The sequence below is a fragment of the Leptosomus discolor genome, chromosome 23, assembly GCF_034619465.1.
Source record: "Leptosomus discolor isolate bLepDis1 chromosome 23, bLepDis1.hap2, whole genome shotgun sequence".
Lineage (NCBI taxonomy): Eukaryota > Metazoa > Chordata > Aves > Leptosomiformes > Leptosomidae > Leptosomus > Leptosomus discolor.
In genome coordinates, this window is record NC_141413.1 from 4,000,419 (window position 1) to 4,021,859 (window position 21,441).

General features: G+C 43.4%; 1 protein-coding gene across 1 annotated transcript; it reads left to right on the forward strand.

The window, feature by feature from the left end:
- The first annotated feature begins 12,977 nt into the window (after window positions 1-12,977).
- Window positions 12,978-17,776, forward strand: BMP10 (bone morphogenetic protein 10). Its single transcript, XM_009946410.2, has 2 exons — window positions 12,978-13,311; window positions 16,833-17,776. The coding sequence occupies exons 1-2, from the start codon at window positions 12,978-12,980 to the stop codon at window positions 17,774-17,776; spliced, it is 1,278 nt and encodes a 425-aa protein (XP_009944712.1).
- The last annotated feature ends 3,665 nt before the right edge of the window (window positions 17,777-21,441 follow it).

Sequence of the window (21,441 nt, forward strand, 5' to 3'; positions counted from 1 at the left end):
CCTGCTACTGCCTTAAATAACTGTAGTCTGAAAACTTTTTCAGTCTTTAAATCCACAGCCTGTCAGCAAAGGGTCTAGATTGAATGTTCACGATCTGAGGGAAATACATAGCTTTCATTTTATTTATCACTTAACTTCGGCATGTGTTCTATATAATATGAAGCATCTGCTGTCATAGAGCTCATTAGGTATCAATAGCTTTAGGGGTCATCTGTTGGTAAGGACCTTCTTACGTTGTGATCCATGAGATTTCCCACTGGAACGGATGGAAAATTCCCACTGGTTTTCATGGGAGGGACCCACAGAGAATTGCAGCCACTTCCAAAGTGGAGAGCAGCCAGTAACTGTTCTCAGGAACAATGGGAGAGAGAGTTATGTTCACAGTCAACAAGGCAGAGTGCTTATCCTAATAACTGCCTAAGGTTAATGTGCAGAGTGGATAAGATGAGGCTTATTAGCCTTAAGCCTAAGATTAACACCTTGAAAATAGCACAGGCAACTGCTCTATCTGCATCAGGAGAGGGGCAGGGCTGTGGTAATCCTACCAGGCCTGGAACCCAGATCTATCACAAAAATGAAGAAAGAAGCCAGCGCACAAGCTTAGATCCTAAAGACATACTGGTGGGAAGAGTCTAGAGAGGAAGCGAATATTAGGAAGTGACTCTTATTATCTTGAAAGGTACCTGATCTTTCCAAGAGCTTCTCTCCATCAAAGTAGTATGCATGTTTTAGAAGTTCAGCTGGCTTCTCAGCTAGGCTTGTTCCATAAAAGGTGGGGAATTTGCTTTATGTGGAAGAGAGCACATTGGGAGTGTGTCTGGGTGTGCCCAAGTGAGTGTCTGTGTGAGTGTGCATTGGCAGCTTTTGTAAATTAAACCAATATTTATCCTCGGCTGGGATATCAGAATAAAGCTGATTATTTGCTCACAGCTTTTTAAAAAAGGTGTTTAGAGGCATGCCTGGAATCCAAGCAATGGTATCATCGGATGCACACTGACAGGCAGCTGAAATATGTCGAGCATTTGGGGAGGGCAGAATTAGCACACATTCCAGGCACATCTCTAACTCTGCTGCAGTTAACCTTTCCTGATCCTTATACATATCAGTGGGCAGGAAACCTCTATGGTCCCTCACTGCCATGGACACCAATTTATGTGGTCACCTGTGCTGCCCATTAATCCAGGATCTTTTTACCACTGAACCCATTCCACTGAGAACCCCGCCCCACCACCTCCCCCTAAATTTCTCAGTGTACAAGGTTATTTGCTAAGGTCAAGGGATGACACTTTTGCCACTTGTGATCATTTTAAAATCAGAGATTAGCCCAGAAAATCTTATGCTGGTGAGCAATACCATCTAAATGAAAGAGACTGCTTAGATTAGGAGGAGTGGCAGATTGTCATAGATCTGGTCTGGTATGTGAAAGCAAGTTTTCTGGTTTGTATCAAGTAACAGAAAGAGACAGCTATTAATATTAGCAAATTTTCACTTATAGGAAGAATTTCCACTAGCACAGAAAAGTGAAGTCAGACTGGAGAACCAAGCCTGCTATTTGAAACAAAAACTGTGCACTCTGGGCTGGCAAGCCAAAGATGTGAATGACCTCATTTACGGGGTCTTCCCACCCTTTTTGAATTGACAATGCAGAGTTGTGAGGGAAAAAAATCATCCCTTCGTTTTAGAAGAGAAGAACTTGCCTCTTGAGTGTGTCTCTGTAACCGCTAACTGCTCAGGAGCAGGTTGCTGTGGTTGAGCACCGAATAACATGGCAAGATCCGTGTGCAAGAAGAAAAGAGGATGCATTCCAGTAAAGGGAAAGTACTGCTCAGTTTGAATCAAAGGGCCCAATCTTAAATACTCAGATTTTAAGTTGTTGTCCAGAGGGGAGGTGAGCTGGGCTTTGCACGGTCACTTGTTTAGAACAAGTAAGTGTCTTGGCCAGTGAGCCGTACCGGACTTCGCAAGGTGTATGATCTGGTCCTGGTGGTACACGGTTTTTTTCTACTTGAGCTGAGAACCGAGTGTGATTTCTCCTGGCCACTAGATGGCAAATTGTCACAGGAACCTCAACAGTTACGTTTTTCTTATTGCAAGCTGAATCCAGGGGGGGTTATTAAAGTGAGATCTTGTTCTCATTAGACAAGTAAAAACACTGATTAGGAGCAAACCATAACTCAAAAATAAAATAAAATGAATCCCTGTCGACCTGAGACCTGTTCCCCAGGAAGTAAAAGCTGAGTCAGGGTGCAGAGGATTAGAATTCCTTCAGATTTCCAAACTAGTGGGATATTTGTTTTCACATGTAATTATGCCCCATTTGGTGACTAACCGAACTCTTTTTTTGAGCCCTTAATATTTGTCTTTTTTTCTCTTTAATATGTGTATATATATTCCATTATTTAATAAGGCATTGGATTTGCCCAAGGTTTGTTTATCAAAGATTTGGAAATGCTCTAGAAATGTAAGTGGCAAAGATTCACAAAGAGCGAACATGAATGAGTGAAATCTTTTCTCTTTCAGAAAAGGGATGCAGCAACGGATGAAAGATAAATCTGACAAACACCAACCACACGCTGACCGTGAGCAAAGGTACGGGGGGAAGCCCCAGCACTCCTGCATTCTTCTTATCTCCCTCTCCTTATCACAGCTCAGTTGCCACCAAGGGAAATCTAACCAGCCTCATCCTGCCCAACCCTGCCTAGCCAGGCTCCTCCCTCAGGCATGAATAACACGCAGAGGAATTGTGTGCTCTTGGCTCGTTGTTTGGTTTGGGGTTTTTTTTTGAGGGGACCCGGGGAGAAAAGGGGGCTGGCAGTCTGGCTGGAGTTTTGTAGCCAAGTCCCTGTTTCTTGCACGCAGGTCCTGCTGTGCTTAGCGCTCATCATGGCCACATTCTTTGCTGGTTTTCACATCTTTCTTCCTATTCTGCAAGTTCTTTTCTTTGTTCTTTCTGTCAGCTCAGTGAGAGGCAGCCAGACTCCTGTGACTTGGCACTTCTCACTTTACTTAATTTTCTGAGAGTGTGGGTAAAGAGAGGAAGGTGATTCAGACCTGTTGAATGGAGACCTCAAGTTGCTCCAGCCGTTTCTCGTTGGATAGAAAAGCAGATGTAGCATAAAGTAGATCCTTTTGTGGCTGTGCTCAGGGTGGAGAAAGCATCCTTAAGAAAATCACTTTGTAATTGCTGGGACTAGGATGAAAGCTGATGTGGGGGTATAAAGGAGGGTAGAGGGGTAAAGCCTACAAGGAGGTTTTATGAGGAGGTTCTCGTAATTCGGATAGCTTCCAGGGCAGCCCAGGCTATAAAGGTAGCTAAGGCCTTTATCTGTTTACAGGCTGTAAATCCTGCCTGGCACTTCCCAGGCAGAACACAGTACATCCACCCTTGCCATACATACCACGATAGTCGCGATGCCAGCTGCTGGGGAGCTTCCCCCTTCTCCTGTGGCACCCTTGTGCAGATGGTCACGTAAGGATTGTTAAGCATTTAAAAATATGTTTAAATTGAGACATAAGGACGTTAAGTCTTGAGCCAACAGTGGTAGCCAATAACCTTTTCCATCCACTGTGATGGGAAGCAGAGGCTGTTTTCACCTAAAGAAGCTCTCTGATTCAGAAATTTGCCCTGAGCACACTGGGAGGTGTTTGACAGCAGCACATTAAGCGATGTCCCTGGGTGCAATATACTGAGAGCTGAGCCAGGGCACTCTGCCACTCATTCCAGATAAGCTGAGCCCTTTAACACCAGGGACTGCGAGGGGCTTGTTCCATGCTCTCAATGAGATAAGCTGCCATCCGCGCTTCACAGGACACTCCTATCTGCCAAGAGAAAAACTGGGAGATGTGCAGCATGATTTAAAGCACGACTCCCCCAAGCTACAATCCTAAATGGGGGGGGGGGTGGGGGGGGTGGGTGGTCTTGCTAATTAAAAGTGAGGCACTACCAGAGGGGTGGGATCCTGCAGATAGGGGAGTGTTTATGCATAGCTTACAGGTGTTAAACAGCTGTGAAGGAGATAACTATAGTGTAACAAGAATGATAGAGCTGGCAGTACTAGCCCCTAAAAAGTAGGAGATTGATACAAAATTTCTCCAGTTAAAATGTATTTTCATCATTCCAAGCCTCACAATTGTTAATACAGTATAAATAGTACCTGAGAGAGAGTAGTCTCTGTATGCATACGCTCATGCATACACTAAAACGGTCTCAAACTGGTGTGAGAGCTAATCAGAAAACAATTTGTGTGTCAATGAGGTAACTTTCCTGTCTGTAGAGGTATTTGCACAGAGCTATTACCTATCAACTCTCGTTTTCCCTGCTCGTTGTGATTTTTTTTTTTAAAGCTGCCAAGATAAAGTCACATTTTGATGTGCTAGTTAAATATGGAGAGCAATTAGTCCTTCGGTTTGGTGGTCTTGGATATATGTAAGAATTTTTCGGGTGAGGAGAATTCAGCAATTGCTTTGTGAAGTGAGCTATTGACAGCATTTGATCAAACTCCTAATGCTAACTGATACTTAAGTGTTCTGAACATCCTAATCAATAAAGTTGCAGAAGCCAGACTAAGAGGACCAGGCCATATTTGGAATTTCTGCTGCAATCAAAGCCAAAATTAAAGAGAATTTCTATACAGATTCCCTTAAAAAAATATATATAGAAAAGACAATATTTGGTATTCAGTTGCATGGCAAACATAAATGGGAGAGGCTGCTGACAACCCTAATTTATTCAGTATAATTCCAGTCATCAAGTAAGAGAAACTGAAATGTAATATGTTTTAATCTTTTAAGTTTAAAGGCTGTACTTGAACAGTATTTTTTACTGAATCAGTCTCTTCTACTGTTACATGCAACTTGCTTTGCCTTTTTGATCCCAACCCTAATATCAAATAAACAGAGCAAATATTAGGCATGCTTGTGTAATTTTTCCTCATGTTTTGTTGATATGATTACAAATTGTTGGCTTTGTAATTACTATCTCATGCTGACACATTGACTAGCACTGCCAGAAAATATTATCTCTCGCCTTAATACTCAAGTTGTCAATTAAATAATTTCAAGCTATGAATCAAAATTGTCAACAAAATAACTTCTGGTGAGCAGAGCCTGTTTTCTTCCAACCCATCATTCAAGATTAAGAATCCATAGTTCTAAAAAGCAAGGACAGGATACATTTAGCAATTGTTCCCAAGAACTTTGTTCTTTTAGGGCTGTGGGAGTATTTAAATGGAGTTCTCATTAAGGAAAAGAATGGTATTCCTCAAGCAGCCTGCTTGGACACAAGCTGACAAAGAAAAAGGAAGAGTTTTGGAGATTTCGGTAAAGTTTTCTTTGGGAGTCTTGCTTTTGTCAGTGTCACTGAAGCTGCTCAGAGTTGCCTGAAGTTTAACACCCGCGTGAATACCAAAGCTCCATAAAATAACTAGATGATGAGAGAAGGAATTTCAAAAATGTAAAATTAAAACTTTCTCTTGACCTTTTTCTGTTAAACTGTTCTGTGGAGCGAGTACGATAAGGAGCCTGCAGGGTCAAAACTCCTGGTATTAAACAGTGTGCCTACTCTGCTGTTCATTACCACTGCAGCACAATCACTTTCTATGAGAAGATCTCAAATAGCAATTGGTTTGGTCTTGACCGTGTCTCACCAGGTTTGAATTGTCGGACTGAACTAACAAGTTGTGTGACCCTTAAGGGTACTAGATTTTAAGTGACCTTTTCATATTAGCTAAGGCCTCCATCTGCATGGATGCATATACCAAGATAATGGGAGTGGAGACAAATCAATAGATTTCTTGAGATATCCCCCATCCCATAAATGCTATAAGCAAATATGTGGCTTACTGCTCCTGGAAATACTTGTGCTAAATGTCAGCATTTTTATTGCCTGTGTTAGTTCATGTTGAGGCCTTGCAGGACAAAAGACGGGTTAGATGTTGGAACATACAGAGGCAGATGCAAAAGCAAGGGCCTGCTTTGCCTGTCTCATGTAAGGATCTACGAATTTTCTGTATATCATTCTCTGACTGCAGGACTGAGCTGTGTACTTGAGTGCGTGCTAGAAATTTCCCAACTAAGTGCAAAGCCAACCCGATCACACTAGAAAAGAATTCCCAGTAGCTGATTGGGGCACGGGCACACAGGGAACTGGGGCTCTCAGTAACAATGAGGCCCTGAGCTTGCAGTGAATTTGCTGCACAAGACCGACTGGACACTGACAGGAAGGCAATGTCCAGCTATTTCCAGCTCTTTTCTTTCTGTTTCAGTTGCTCAGGCTTTGTGCTGGCTTGAAAATCTCTCCGTATTGTTCTGTATCTGTCCTGCCGCATGGCCAGCGTCCCGCAGCTGAGACCAGGTTGCACTAGGGCAAGAGCACACTGATGGGCTCGCTTCCTAGAGCCTGGAGCTTTTGCCACCTCAGCAGGAAAAAAGGACAGAGGAAAGGGACTTGCCTGTAGTAGTGCAGGTAGTTTTTGTGCCCTGCTCGTTAGTGTGACCCCCATCCTTTTCACTTGCCTGGAAACAGCTGCCGAAGAAGACTTGCCGCTGGCTTCCCATATAAAGCTACTGATGGGCATTTCAGTGCTGTCTCCGGGTCAGAAGGAGGTTGTGTTATACAGTTTAAGTCGTTCCCTGCCCTTGTGGCTGCACAGGGACTTTCCTTCTTCTCCCTGTTTTCTTTTCTTTTTCTCAGTCACGCTGGTTGTAATGCGTTGCTTTGCTTCTCTCTCCCCACTCTTTCATTAAATACTATCTTTTCATTTCCCAGTGACACCTGAAATCAGAATAGAGAGCTGCTGGGAACAGCCCATTTATGGAAAGGAAATCCAGAGCAGCCACGAACCGAGGCATACAGGAATAAGGACTTAGGCAGATGCAGGAATGGAAACTAATTTTAGTTATTCCATTGCAAGCTCATCACACTGTCAGTGTCACACTCTTCTTTATCTCCCATATCACATCCAACAGTTACCTCATGCCACAGCTGTCTCCTGACAGAGACCATTGTGGGGCATTTTCGTAACATTTTCATCCCTGTATTTTGGAAAACTTCAAATCACATGCCCTGATGGTTGCTAGAGCTCGTTAGCTTGCATCACTCTCCTACTTCCCTGAAATGGCATATGTGTCTGTGATGTCCTGATTAGAGAGCAGCCTTGAACTGAAATCTCTGCATTTACACAGCTTTTGGAAAGGATTTCAGGTTTGCCCAGTATCAATTTTTAAAATTTCTCAACACGATGTCTTGCTGTTGATTCAGTCTGAATGTTGAGGTTTGATCCAAGTGCTGTGATAGAGATGTGTCTCAGACCTCCTCACACTGTGCAGTGGGAAAACGTGGGGTTTTTTTCAGACATCTCAGTGGTTTTGAGCACTGGTTAACATCACCCAAGGCACTCCTGTTCTTCCACTAAAACACACCCTTTTTTTTTCTTCAGTAAGGCTACATTACTTATGGGCAAAAGCACTCGCGTGGCTGAGAGTGATGGCTCTCTGTGTCATATAGAAAAGACTCTCGGGCTTGACATTATTATTTTTTTCTCAAAGGCTTTAGCCCAGAAACAAATGTTCCCTTCTGCTATAATGCAAATCCCCTGCAGGAGCAGAATGAGGCACGATATTATCTTGTGGTGAAGCAGGACATTGCATTTTGAGTTCTGGAAACTGAGGCCCCATTGTTGGCTCAATGTCCTCTGCTGCCTTGGGCAAGTCATTTGATAAACTTTCTATGAAGCAGGACTGCTTCCCTTCGCTATCCTGTGTGTCTGTCTATACAGGGTACGTTCTCGGGGGACAGCATTTCTTTGTTATCTGTTGCACAGGCAGGCATCTAACTGTGCTGCTGACAAATAAGCATAAAACTTAAATGGAAATTGCAAAGCTCTTTGAGATCGTAGGATACTGGGAATGTTCGATGCTTCTCTCACCTGCCCTAAACACGGGGATTTGGAATTGCAGTTTGAAGATCTGTAAGAAACATCTCCAAAAGCCCATAGTGGGTGAGGGTCCTTCCCTTATGAAATCTGCAGTGAAATGCTCTTACCTCCACATTCCAGCACAGTTTTACCTGTGGTATTTATGTTCATATATAAGCGGGGCAAGCAAAATTCTAGTATCCTCTCCCCCTCCAGTAGATTGTTTAATTCAATATTTTTTCATCAAATATCTCTCTTCAATTTTTTTTTTTTTTAAAAAAGGAACTTTAAGGAATATCTACTTTTCGGTAATGCTTCTGTATTTAAACCAAGAACAATTCTGTTTACTGAAAACTTAATCTCTTCGGGTTTGCTTGGTGGTGTTTTCTGAGACTCTTTCCACAGAATCCATTAAAAACAAGAAGAGAAAAAGGGAAAAAAAAAAAAGAAAAAAGGAAACATTTTTTTGTGTGTTTTAAAAAAGCCTAATATGTAAAAGAAATCTGATTTTAAAATCTTAATTAAATTTGTTAAGGTATGGACTACTGAACCACAGTCCACCTGAGTTTACATGTGGAGAAATTACATGTGAAATTACAACTAAGTGGCAAACTTGCTTTATATTCACTTAGGAACTCTTCGTGTCCAGAAAGCCCAGGACACATGAGGAAATATTAATCACACTCTACTAGGGAAGGTTCGACATCCCAATCTGCTCTGCCTGTGTTAGTGAGAGCAGGTGTTCCTCCGTTCCGAAAATCAGACTGAGGAAGGGTGAGGATGCTTAAAAAACACTTCACATTCTTTTTCCCCACTTCCTCTTACCCAGAGGAGCGTCACACCCTTTCGGTCTTGTATATCGTCGACCTTGACACTTCGTAAAGCCCTGCTTCACTTTCTGGCCTTTCAGCACCCAGCTTGCTTCACACATTCCTGCTCAAACCCGTGCTCTTCTGCTGCCTCTTGACAGAAGAAGCCGTGGAGGCATCGGCTTGGAGGAAGTTGTGGGGTGCCTGAGATTAGAGTCTATTTTGGAGCCCCACAATCTTCAGGACTGACCCTTTCGACAAGTGAGCTGTTCCCAGGAGCTGCTGCATAGCCTTGGCTACCGCTGTGGCAGCTGCACTCACGTTCGTGCCCGATCTGCTTAGCGCTGGCAGTAGGAAAGGCCTCTCTTTTCTCTCTGGGCTGATTTTCCTCTCCGGTTCTCACCATGGCATACGAATGGAGAGCATCCAACCCATCGTGCCACCTCCACCAGAAGCCAGCTCTGACAGGGAAGACAAACTGTTAACTCAACAGTGCTGCGTACATGCTGAACGTTCCCTGACGCTGCCAGGGCCAGCACAGAGCCTGAGGTTTTTATTGTCTGTGTTTTCCCATATCCAACTGCAAATTAACTGGGGAAATGAATGCAAACTTTCTAGGAGTGAGGGCCTAGAGACCTTTCTATAACTTTGCCTGCCTGATGCACTGTTTATTGCTAATGAAATGGGGTCACTATTTATGCTGCAGATTTAATGATAATTAAACAGTGATGCTTATAAATGTTCCCTCTCCAGCTACCTCAGCTAATCTATTTAGCATAGATTTTTTTTGAGAGCAATTTCCTTTCTAGGTTACTCACTGTGCATGTAAATTGCAGTGCATGTGAAAAAAAAAGGACAAACCTCTTCATTTCAGTGACATGAAATAAAGCCCTTCTGTTAAACAATTTAATTTGGGGGGGGGGGAGGGCGGGAAGCATGTGTTGAATTCATCAGCCTGCAACCTAAGGGAACAGGAAGCTGCTTTTATATCAGATATACTCTACGGGTATTCCTCATCTGGCAAATCCCCAGCAGGGTCTAAACTGAATAAGCTAGGAAACTCAGCAAAAGTTGGTTTGTAGATAACACAGCGGGCTGCGTTGCCCTGCAGTGTGCTATTGTTCAAGGAGTTATCAAAACGAGAGCGGAAATGCAGAGGCAGTTGGAACGTCTGAGCAGTGATTGTGCTCCTAATGAGCCCCTGAGTCAAGATGACGTGTATGTGGGTTAGGAAATTTATGTCAGATCACTGCGCGCACACTACTTTTTACTTTACGTATTTATATCTGCAGGCTGTGAAATTACAGATTTGTAGCAAATACGTCTGGACTTAGCAGGGCTCAGAGAGGTCAGTAGCCCAGCCTCTGCTCCAAGGCAGCATCAGCACTGCTTATGTCACTGCCGGAGCAGGGAAAGTGCTGCTGTTCAGTTTGGTCACCCAGCGAACCAGAGTTGCACAGCAGACTTAAGTTTTAATTCACAGGAAAGTGGAGTGAACCTAGAAAAGCTCCTTTGGCTCTAGAATTGTTCATGTGGATTAACCAAGAAACAGAGGGAAGAATTTCGCTTGATGTCTGATGAAGGACCAGGTGCAGTACTCAAAATACCCAGTGTGTCCCCAGCGACAGCAGGGACTCAGCTAAAAACCTCAGAGCCATATAAATGCTAAAGAAATCCTTTTAAATTCAAAACCTTCAACTCTAAATCTCATGGAAAACCCATGAAGGGAGCCATGTAATACCGGTGCTCGCAAGCTCTGCGAGGCGTGTCTGCTGTTGCCTGTGCAGTCACACCGTTACTTGTACTTGTCTGAGAAGGAAAACCAGACGCAAGCAAGGACTGAGGATAAGGCCGTATGCTGGGAAGTGCTGGGAAAGTTCAGCACCTGCTGCCTTCCAGCAAGCAGGAGCTCTTTCAATGTGCTTATCGCTTTCATTTAACAATATCTGAATTTTTATATATGGAATCAGCGCATTTCTGAAATGAATATTTAAGCATAAAAAAAGGAAACCACAAGTCTGTGCAGCTGGCTGTGACAAGCCATCCTGAGACACTTTCCTTTACAGTAGCCAGGACTGTGCTGCATGAAAGACTTAAGTCTGAGTCTATTCTCATGGATTTTAATGTTAATCTCACTTCCTATGGCAGTAAGGACTTTAGTTCGGCATAGTCAGGTGATGAATCACCAACCACAAGAAGACTCTGCTTTTCTTTTAGGGTGACCTGAACTCAGCTCCAGAATTTCCCTAAGTTTTCTGTGCTTAGCTCTGGAAAGCCACAATGTTCAGAGATGGGCCTTTGACAAGGCTGCGGAGGATTTATAGATAAACTTGCACAGATAACCATGAACTCCACAATGAGATCTAAATTAATCTTCCTAAGCTCAAATATCTACTTCTAATGTAGTGTAGCGATAACAAGGACCTTGGTAATGTACTGAGCTTTTGTTGTCAAGTTCCCCATGTTTAGAAGAAGAAAAGTTGGATAAAATGAGTTTAAAAGGCCATGCTGAGGTCTGGCTCCATGACATCAATACTGCACATGATTTTCCCAAAGATACTGGTATTTATGGAAAAAATACAGCATTAATTTAAAACAGGCGCGGCTTGAGTATCGTTCTGATTAGGTTAGCTGGAGTTGCGGCCATTTGTGCCAGTGGTAGATTTGGGCTGTTGAAGAAGGAAGAAAGTTGCAGATATGAGGGGTAACAGATTAATGGATGTACTTAGCCGTAATGGAAAAGCAGAGTCCAGAGAACTCAGCAGATCAGTGGTGGCTGAGTCTTTGAGTGAAGTTCTTGGTACTTGCAAGGGGGAAATCGGCACTAGTCACGAGAAGAAATGCCTCTTTACCTTGAGTGCTGGACCCCTGGGGCAGAGGAGCTGAGCTCTGGCCCTGTTGCCAAAACAAGGGCACTTTGAAAAAGTCCGTGAAGAATGAGGAGATGTGGGGAGACGATGTTAGACAACAACTGGACCAATTTTTGCGTGCGCGATGTTCCCGTGTTGTTGAAATTTGCACACTAAAGCAAAAAGGGTCAGTAAATAATTTTAGCACATCTTTTTGGCAAAATCATTTCCACATCCCCTGTGTTGTGCCTCTGAGCTACTTGAATTGATGCGAAGGTGAAGTCAGAGTAACCTGTTGGCCTTTGTGTGTTTTCAGTAATTTTTAGGCAGCCTCTTTGGCAGTGCTGTGACTAAATCAAGTCACGCATAGAACATAAAGAAGGAAGGAAATATTTTCTGAACCGTTTGCAGATATTCCAGTCCTCTCTGTTTCTGAGCCTCTGTATGGCATGCAGCACCGAGTGCTAGCATTCAACTAGTGTTAATGTGTAAATCAGGAAAGAGAGGTTTATAGTGAAAATAAACACTGAACAGCGACAAAAAGTCCTTTATCACAAACGGTATGGTGCCAACTCAGGTGTATGGTGCCTGCATAAAGAAAAATCTCAGGCCAGCTTTACAGGCCACCCTCCAGCTCACATTTAATTTCTCTTCAAAGCACTCTTTCCAGCAAAGCACAGCAAATGTGAGAAATCCTCCTCACTGAGCTCATCTGCTCCTCTGCATTCAGGGCCTTGTGACTCCAGTACTGTGGTAGCGCCTAGAGCTCTTCTCCCGTGCTCTGCCCTGTACAAGCACAGATTAGACCTTTTCCCAAAGAAGTCCCTTTGTAAGTGTAACGTAAAGACTTAGCTCTAAAATTTTTTTTTTTGAGAAGGGCGGAGTTGTTACCTTAAGGGAGCTAATCTATGCCCTTGGTGTGAAATCGAGGGGTTTGGACAGAGGCTCTGTAGAATTTACGCTTTAGCTTGAAACCTGCGAGGATGAAAGTTGTTCACGCGCGGCAAAGGGAGTCAGCTACCAAGAGGCAGAAAGAAAAGCAGTTCCTCTCTGCGGAGAAACTTGTCCTATCTCCAAGTGTCCTAGCGCAGAATGTTTACAAAACGCTCATTAAGGGAAAGGGGATTGCGAGATAGCAACAAATCTGGTGAACAGCTTACACTACCCGAGATAAGAGAGGCAAGGCGACCATAGAAGAGAGCAAGCCATATCCAATTACCGAGACCTGGTTTTGGGGAGGGGGAAGGGGGAGACAGACAGGACGGATCACAAGTTTCAAGACAAGAGCTTCCAAACTTGTCATCTCTCTGTGACACAAGCCGTGTACAACCCAGGGGATAAAACCGCCACTTAGCCCACACGAGAGCTAGAGCTTGTTGAGTGCGGTTGGAGGCTCGAGCGAAGTCATGGATTCTGTAGTCCTCCAGCTGTGGGCTGTTCTCTGTCTCTTGGTTCACCTTGCCGCTTGCAGTCCCATCCTGAGCTTGGAGCACTCTTCCTTGGAGGAAGAAGTGCCTCTTTTCGATGAGATTCTGTCCGAGCAGGACGGTGTTGATTTCAACACACTGCTTCAGAATATGAAAAATGAGTTTTTGAAGACGTTGAACCTCTCTGACATTCCCCTGCATGAAACGGCCAAGGTGGATCCGCCAGAGTACATGCTAGAGCTGTACAACAGGTTTGCCACTGATAGGACATCTATGCCATCTGCAAATATTATTAGGAGCTTCAAAAATGAAGGTAAGATATGTGCATCTCTAGGAGCAGTAAATAGAAATGAGCGTCTTTATAGTCAGCGTGAAAAGTATTTACCAGGCATGGAGCATGAACCACACTAGGGGAAAAAAGGCCTTTCAGTGAGGATGGCGTTGGAAATGGGCAGCTAACACTGCATGTACCGGGGTTACCCCGATCCCGCTTCTCATGAGATAGATCCCTTGTCCTTTGCTTTTGAGACTGTAAGGTTTTGGGTGAAGATGTGTCTTCAATGTTTGGGCAGCACCGAGTATAACTTAGGCGCATCGTTTTCATTAGCCCCATAATGATGCACGTCGTTTGCAATGACCAGATTGATTTTTCAAATGGATACCTTAAGTACTATTTGAAATTAAGAAATGTTTTTACACGCTGTTCAAGGGTGCAGTATTTTCCTATTATAAGCTTAACCAAATATGGCTTTCTGTTAATATCCTCTCACTATTGATCCTCGTAGGATTTGTAACGTTTTCTTCCTCTGGCATCTGGGCACAGTCCAGCAAATACATAGAAATACATGAAGCAGCATTTTGGATAACCCTCAGGTTTTACTTTAGAGGATTAGAATATTTCTGCTTCAGCATTTCCTCTCAGTTGAATGAGGACAAGATAGTTTCAGTGCTAACATTCAGTAGTTTGTCAATACCTATTTACACCAATACAGGTTTTATGTTAAAAACTTTTTTCAATGAAACAATTCCAAATACCGATTACTCCACTTGGCAAATAAGAGTGCTTTGATTCATTTTAACTACTCAGGGGCATATGCAACTATTCAAACTGGTGTGGGGCTTCTCTCTAGCTTCGTTAGTCTAATTAATGACACATAAAGTCATTATTGCTTTTTCTTTAACATTTGCAATTTTGAAATGATAAACTATAAGGAGAGGCTACGTACAAGTCATTTCACTTTTGCAATGCAGTGAGATGCAAGGAGAGAACCCAAAAGCTCTCTCTGCTCTGTCCTTCTGCCAGGCTTGGGCACTCTACGTGTTTCTGGTTTGAAGAGGCACTACATTGTGCTTTAAACCTTCTTTACAAATTCTTTTCTTCAGTGTGGAGACATTTCTTGAAGGGTTGGTGGCAAACCAGTTACACCCACTGGTGAAGTTACTCATCTGAACAGCATAAATCAAGACACATGCAGGAATGTGTGGTGTTTCTCATTTTGCACTATTTGGAAAAAATAAATGGGATAAAAATTGCCAGTACAGCATGCTAAAGAATAAAATACAGTGTGGTTTAGTGACGTACATCTGAAACCATTCCGTGGGCAAAACCAAAATTCTTTCAGGTTTGCAGCATTGAAAATGGTGCAGACTGAGCTTCTGCCCGGAACACACGTAGTGGTTCGCAGTTCTGCGCCGTTCGGTAGCCGTGGCATTCGATGCCCCTTTCATCCCTGCAGAAGTCCTGCACCGGATGGGGTCCACTGGGCTTAACTTCCTGGCAGTTCGGTATTTCTCTCGCCTCTGCCAATCCAAAACAGCAAGACACGAAGCGAGACTGCTGATGTTAGGACAGCTTCATAAACGGGTACAGTTAAAGGGACTATGCAATTAATGTTTGTTATGTGTCTTGAAAGTCTGGATAACTAAGAACTGTCCATTTCATGCTGAAGAGCTCTTTTGATAGAGAAGTTAATTGCTTGCAATGACAAGGACAGCAGAAACAGACCGTGGAGTTTTTTTGTTCACCTGCCTGCTGAAAATTGGCACTGATGGTAGTTCCATTATGATCGATTAAATCTTTTATTATAGAAATATAACATGCTGCACGGCTGGAATCAGGTCTTTGTTTTAACCCATGGACCGTAATGTCTCCATTGTAAATGGGACTGTAATCAGTTCTTAAAACTTGAATATAGGTCCTAAGGGAAATTTTTCTTCTCCTGAGGACTCCAGATCTCCCTTCCTGACCCTCCTAGGGGCGTGCTGGTAACAGCAGGCGATATTTCACCCTATGAACTTGCTAGCTAAAGAGCAGTCACATTCTGACTTAGAAACGAACACTTCTCATGCCCTCCTAGCCCCCACCCAGCTTCTGATGTATGTTGTGACCTTCCCCTCCTCCTGGTGAATTACATGTGCTCTTCTATATGCTCAGGTGGCATTTCTCCACCCTGTCGTTATATGTAATCACTGCAGACTTGCTTTAGCATATCAAGGACTAGGAAACCCAGAAGATTCCAGCATGGAGATTATAGCTAAGCTTGAATAGCATTGTCTTTCAGCTCACAGTTTGCTCCCACCCTGGTGCTGTGCAGAGCACATTCATCTCCCACCTTTAGCAACTGACAGTTTGGGAAATGCAAGCAGAATCACCCTTCATTTTTTTGTTTATGAACGGATGAAAGTGCAAAATGGGGAAAAAAAAAAACAACAGAAAAAGGCAGGTGCCTCAAAACCTCGAAACTGAGATTAAGTAGGACAATTCACGTGCTAAAGTTAACCACTTGCTTAGCTGCACTGATGGAGCATGGCCAATAGTTGCAGCTTTACCAGTGTCATTCTTCTACAAACATACCAAAATTGGAGAAGTCAGAGATGAAGATACTAATAGGTCGCAAATAGTTTGGCTTTGCAGAAATGTTACCCACAGTCTCTACACCCTAATCCGTTTTCTGAGTTAGAAGTAGACAGCACAGTAGTTCAGCAACAAATACAGAGTCATTAGCTAAGGTTCCAGCGTTGTGTGAAAAAATGCATATTGCCTATGTATAAACAAACAATGCAGATAGGACAGGCAGCCTGACTGACAAGCAGATATTATGCACTTCTTATATGTTTTATTGACTTAAGCTGCCAAAAGTGCCTGGCTGAGTACAGCTGTTTGACCGCTCACTTGAAGCCCATTGAGCCTGTGGCAGGATTTCTGTGGACTGGCGGTTCACCCTGAATGTTCACCACCTGCTCTTCCTAACCAGGAGCCTTTACATCTTCCGAAGCAACTTTTCCTCCCTTAATGCTTGGCCCTTTCAGTTTCTGAGGGACGTTTCAGCAGAAAGGAATACTTGCTGGCACAGAAATGCTAAGCTCAGATACAGCCTGCTGTTCTTGCATACGCAGCTTATGTCACCTGTCTCATGTGCACACCAGTGCCATATCCTTCTTCCCTTCCTCTCCTACACTGATTAGTGTTTTTTTCTCATTTATTAAATGGTTGCTGTGAAGCAACCTAGAAGTGATTTGTGTTTCAGTATTAGGCAACACATTTTAAATATATATTCCTTCCAGGGGACAAGGAAGGAATTAAAGGAGACGAAAGGATGAATCTATAAATACAGGTTTACAGTCTTTAGCACAGCTGGGATCTTACTGTCCTTAGACATCTAAAATAAATTCAGGCTTTTTTCCAAGTGCAGTTTTGGGAAATTATGAAAAAAACCACTCTCCTGGAACTGTTGGACTGAAACCAAGCAATGCCAAACATGTCAGATGAACTTCGGTGCATGTGTTGCTGGATGTATTGACCCTTCTAAAATATTTGATCTTTGTCGTTTCCAGACTTGGCTTCCCACCCTATTGGTGTTACAGGAATTCGGAAATACCCTCTTCTGTTCAATGTTTCCATCCCTCACCATGAAGAAATCACCATGGCAGAGCTGAGGCTCTACACTTTGGTGGAGCGGGACCAAATGCTCTACGATGGGCTTGACCGGAAGGTCACCATTTTTGAAGTGCTGGAAAATGACCACATGGGGGTAGGAGAAGAGAGAAAGACGGTGGCGCTGGCATCCAGGCAGATCTATGGCACGAGCAGCGAGTGGGAGAGCTTCGAGGTCACTGAAGCCATCAGGCGTTGGCGAAGGGCAGGGCTGACCACGCACCGGCTGGAAGTTCACATAGAGAGCAGGGAAGGGGAGGAGCAGAACGGAGAGGGGAAGCTCGATATCGACATCAACTCTGAGGCGAAGCATGTGCCCCTGTTGATTGTGTTCTCTGACGACCAAAGCAATGACAAAAAAGAGGAAAAGCAAGAGCTGAATGAAATGATAGACCATGAGCAGCTCCTGGACTTGGAGAACCTGGAGGTTGGCAATTTCCATGGCCAGCCTGGTGAGGAGGCGCTGCTCCAGATGCGCTCCAACATCATTTACGACTCTACTGCCCGAATCCGGAGGAACGCAAAAGGCAACTACTGTAAAAAGACTCCACTCTACATAGATTTCAAGGAGATTGGCTGGGATTCCTGGATCATCGCCCCGGCGGGATATGAAGCTTACGAGTGCCATGGAGTGTGCGCCTACCCCTTAACAGAGCACGTCACACCGACGAAACATGCCATTGTCCAGACTTTGGTTCACCTGAAGAATCCCCAGAAAGCCTCCAAGGCCTGCTGCGTGCCCACCAAACTCGATCCCATCTCTATTCTCTACTTAGATGCAGGGGTGGTCACCTACAAGTTCAAATACGAAGGCATGGTGGTATCAGAGTGTGGCTGCAGATAGTAGCAGGGAATGCATGCCCAGGGGATTGCACAGGGGAAGTATTTAATGATTCAATCTGTAAATTTGTACATTTCGGAGTTCCTATTTAATAAGGTTATTTAATGAGGCATGTACAGATAATTGTATGTTTCCTGTTATGGGGAATGGGCAAGTCGTACGACCGTAGGGAATGTATATTTTGTTCCATTGCTTGCTTCTTGCTGTTCTTCGCTGCCCAAATTATGAGCGAGTCTCTCCCCTTATCAGGGCACGGAGCAGATCACGGGATCGTTTGGGAGAGCTCTTTGAGCCAAAGGGGCGCATTCAAATTCACAGAAATAAAGGCATATTTTTGTACTTTAAAATGTTGATTGACATCTGTAGGGATTTCCAGAGCTATTAAAGATAGGTGAACTATGGGCAATACACACCTAGATTGTTTAGTTTTGCGTAAAATCTTCATAAAGATCTTTACGTGCTCAGAATTTTATTTTTTTTTTTAATTTATCTCTGTAGATCTCAAATCCCTGTAATTCTCAAGCTCCTAAATCGCTAAGGCACAGCAAGGGGTTGGATTTTTTCCCTTTTTTCTTAGTTCTTTCTTTAATCCTTCCCTGTCTCAGTTAAAGGCAACAGGCAGGAATGATTTGGCATCTGGAGAGGAAGGGAACAATTCCCTTCCCCGTCTTTCTTAGTAAAGCAAGGGGCCAGGAGCAATGCCAGGCTTGTGCAGGGCTCTGACGTGCAATGGCAAGAAATTCCTCCTGTGCACGTTTGTGACAAAAGCACCCTGTGTAAAGCAGCGCTGGCTTTGTTGCATTAGCCGTGTGTTGTCTCTCAAGGGCCAGAGTTTTCGGTGGCAGAAATAAGTGCAGTAAATCTCCTGAATCCTTGAATTTGTACCAGTTTATACCAGCTAAGAAACTAGTCCCGCTACCCAGTAAGTTACATACAATACAGCTATGTCATCCAATTCAAATGGCGTTAGTCAGCATAGAGCTAGAGAGAAAAGGAAACCCCCTCGTGCCAGCTAGATAGAAAGGATCTTTATATATGTGCTGAAGTTGTCAATTCATAAAGATATTGCCTTCCCCCCCCCACCCCCCCACCCCCAAAACTATATATGAAGGAGTCACATGCCATGTTTCCGCCACTCTTCTGCAACAAATCGTGGTGATAAGAAGGTGTCAGAGCTGAGAAACAATAGACCCGTCACTTTATTTATACTAAGCTGCAAATTTGTCAGATTCTTGGGAAAGTGTAAGTGACGTTGACTCCTTTAGCCTGTACCAGAGCCTACTGTACCGTCCCTGCATCTGGTTTACACTTTTAAGGGAAAGTTATCTTCCCTGGAAGTGATAAAGGTCTTTGAAAGAATCACTCTAACACTTCATGGGAATGAACACGAAAGACTTTATCATGCACCAACTAAACCCAGTTTCACCCATTTTCACACATACTCTTCTGTGCTTCCCATAATTTATTGACCTATTTATTGACTGCCTGCCTTTGTAATATAATGTAGAATACAGAATGGTTTATTTTTGTGCCTGCGTGTAATCCCACTTGGATAAAACCTTGTACCGATCCTATTTTATACGGAATCTCTCTGTTGAGTTGTGCTGCAAGGAGATTGGGGTTGCTGGGTTTTTTTCTCCCCTAGATGTTTGTAAATACCCTGTACCACCTCCCCTGCTTACAGATCTGTTCCCTCACTGCAGTGGTTTAAACAGCGTTCCGGCTCACGCATAGTCTTGTCCAATGTATAACGACTCTTGCAGGGTATCGTTGCTTTAAGTGGTCAGCTGTGTAGTTTATTGTAGAGTTATGCAGTCTCCACTCGTGCTGTGTGTTTCCAGATAGTGGGCTGTGCCATGGGGCTCTATTGCTTTATGCCTGCTACAGATCTCACCCTGCGAGTGACTGACACCGCTCACAGACCTTTCCCCTGAGCTACGCTGCAATCTGAGTCTGTGGTTCATGGCACGTTAAAAGAATTCCTAAGAGGTGTGATATTTTGCTCTGCTGACATGAACTGCAGCAGCCAACGGTTGAAGTGTGACCACGCAGATCCTTTCAAAACTATCCACAATTCTTATGAAGCCATTTGCCAAGACAAACCATTCACCTTGTTAGGAGTGATAATCCAGCATTAGGGAGATAATCCGACATTTGCTTTTATCATCTCTTTTCTGCGACTGTTCCCGTGGCAGTGATCTGACCGGCGTGCTTTTCGCACCACTGTCCTTTACCGAACAGTACCAACATTTCTGAACAGCATGTGGGAGAACCTGTAACTTAAAAATAATGAGTAGCCCACTGAAATCACCCATAATCACTATAAATTTCAAGTAAAGCAGTGTGCTGCCTTTGCACTCTCTTATCACCAGAGATTTATTGTAATAGAGCAGATAATACACAGTGTTATTACAGTACAGTGCAAACCTGTGGGTAGGCATGAAATTTTATCAGTTAGTAAACCTGCATGCGTGAATTTTTACAAGATCAGTAAAAATGTCAATTATAGCTTTTTAGAAGTAGGGGCCAGCCAGTCTTTTGATATTAGTAGCTTTTCTTTATAAAGAAATAAGGACTGTACTGCTGATAGAAGAGGATTTCAGCTAAAGTTTGTAATGAAAAACCATGAAACATGAGATGTAGCCTATCGTGCTATTTTGGGAGAAAACTAAGCATTGCTTGAATCCTTCAGCTGCACCTATGCTGTTCGTAACCTGAGATTAGAACTACTGAGAACGGTATTTCATGTATTAATCTGTCTCTGTTAGGACTGCATGCCCACCTTGTGAGCAAAACCTTACCTTACTTTTACCTTACCTTTGAATATAATTATGCAAAGACATTTGCTGGATGTTCATGCAGTTGGATGGCAGAGCTCCGGCAAAATAGCACGAAAAAAAATGGGGGCAGTTATTTTATAAAGAGCTTTCCCTAAGCAGCAAATTAAGGTTGCTTCTGCAAACTCAGAAGTGTTTGGCTTTAAATGCACCTGTCCATATAGATATGACACTCACAAATACTGTGGTGAGTGCATGACAAGAGCCAGTGCTACCAAGCTGTGAGTGCTGGTAATGTCAGCCAGAAGTCCCTAAAAAAATATTCCACTGTGTGTTTTCTTTTTCTTTGTTTCTTTACTCCTTCCTTCCTCCTTCCTTCCATCCATCCATCCGCATTAGTACCGCGACTTCTGTTTCTAAAAGAATTTATTTTTCACATTAAATAGTAGTGTGCATTGATTTTCCTTTCATTTCTGATCTCTTTTATATCAACATGCTAGCAGATGCTTGACTTAAAAGTGCAAACCAATTTTAGAATTGGAAAAAGACAGTTTCAGTATGAAAGCATCTCTCTTTCCATCCATTCATCCATCCATCCATCCATCCATCCATCCATCCATCCATCCATCTCTGAGTTATTCTATGTGACTAAAGGAGGCAGCAACCCTGTCTCACTGAAACCATCGATATCAGTTGGACTTTTGCTTTCATCTGATTGAATATGTGTAAGAAAGCGTAAGCGGATACGAAGCCTGATTTTTGCTGGATGCTGTACAAAATGCCAGGCAGTGCTTGCAGTCTAAATAGAAAGGAGAGGCAAAGGGATGGGAGCAGAAATAAATGATAGAAAGAGAGGAAGAGCCTGGGTAACATATCAGCAAGGAAGCTGAG

Excerpts from the sequence above, each read along its gene's own strand:
- BMP10 (XM_009946410.2), top strand. The coding sequence starts at position 12,978 with ATGGATTCTGTAGTCCTCCAGCTGTGGGCTGTTCTCTGTCTCTTGGTT. Across the intron at positions 13,312-16,832 it reads TAGGAGCTTCAAAAATGAAG|ACTTGGCTTCCCACCCTATT; the intron begins GTAAGATATGTG and ends TGTCGTTTCCAG.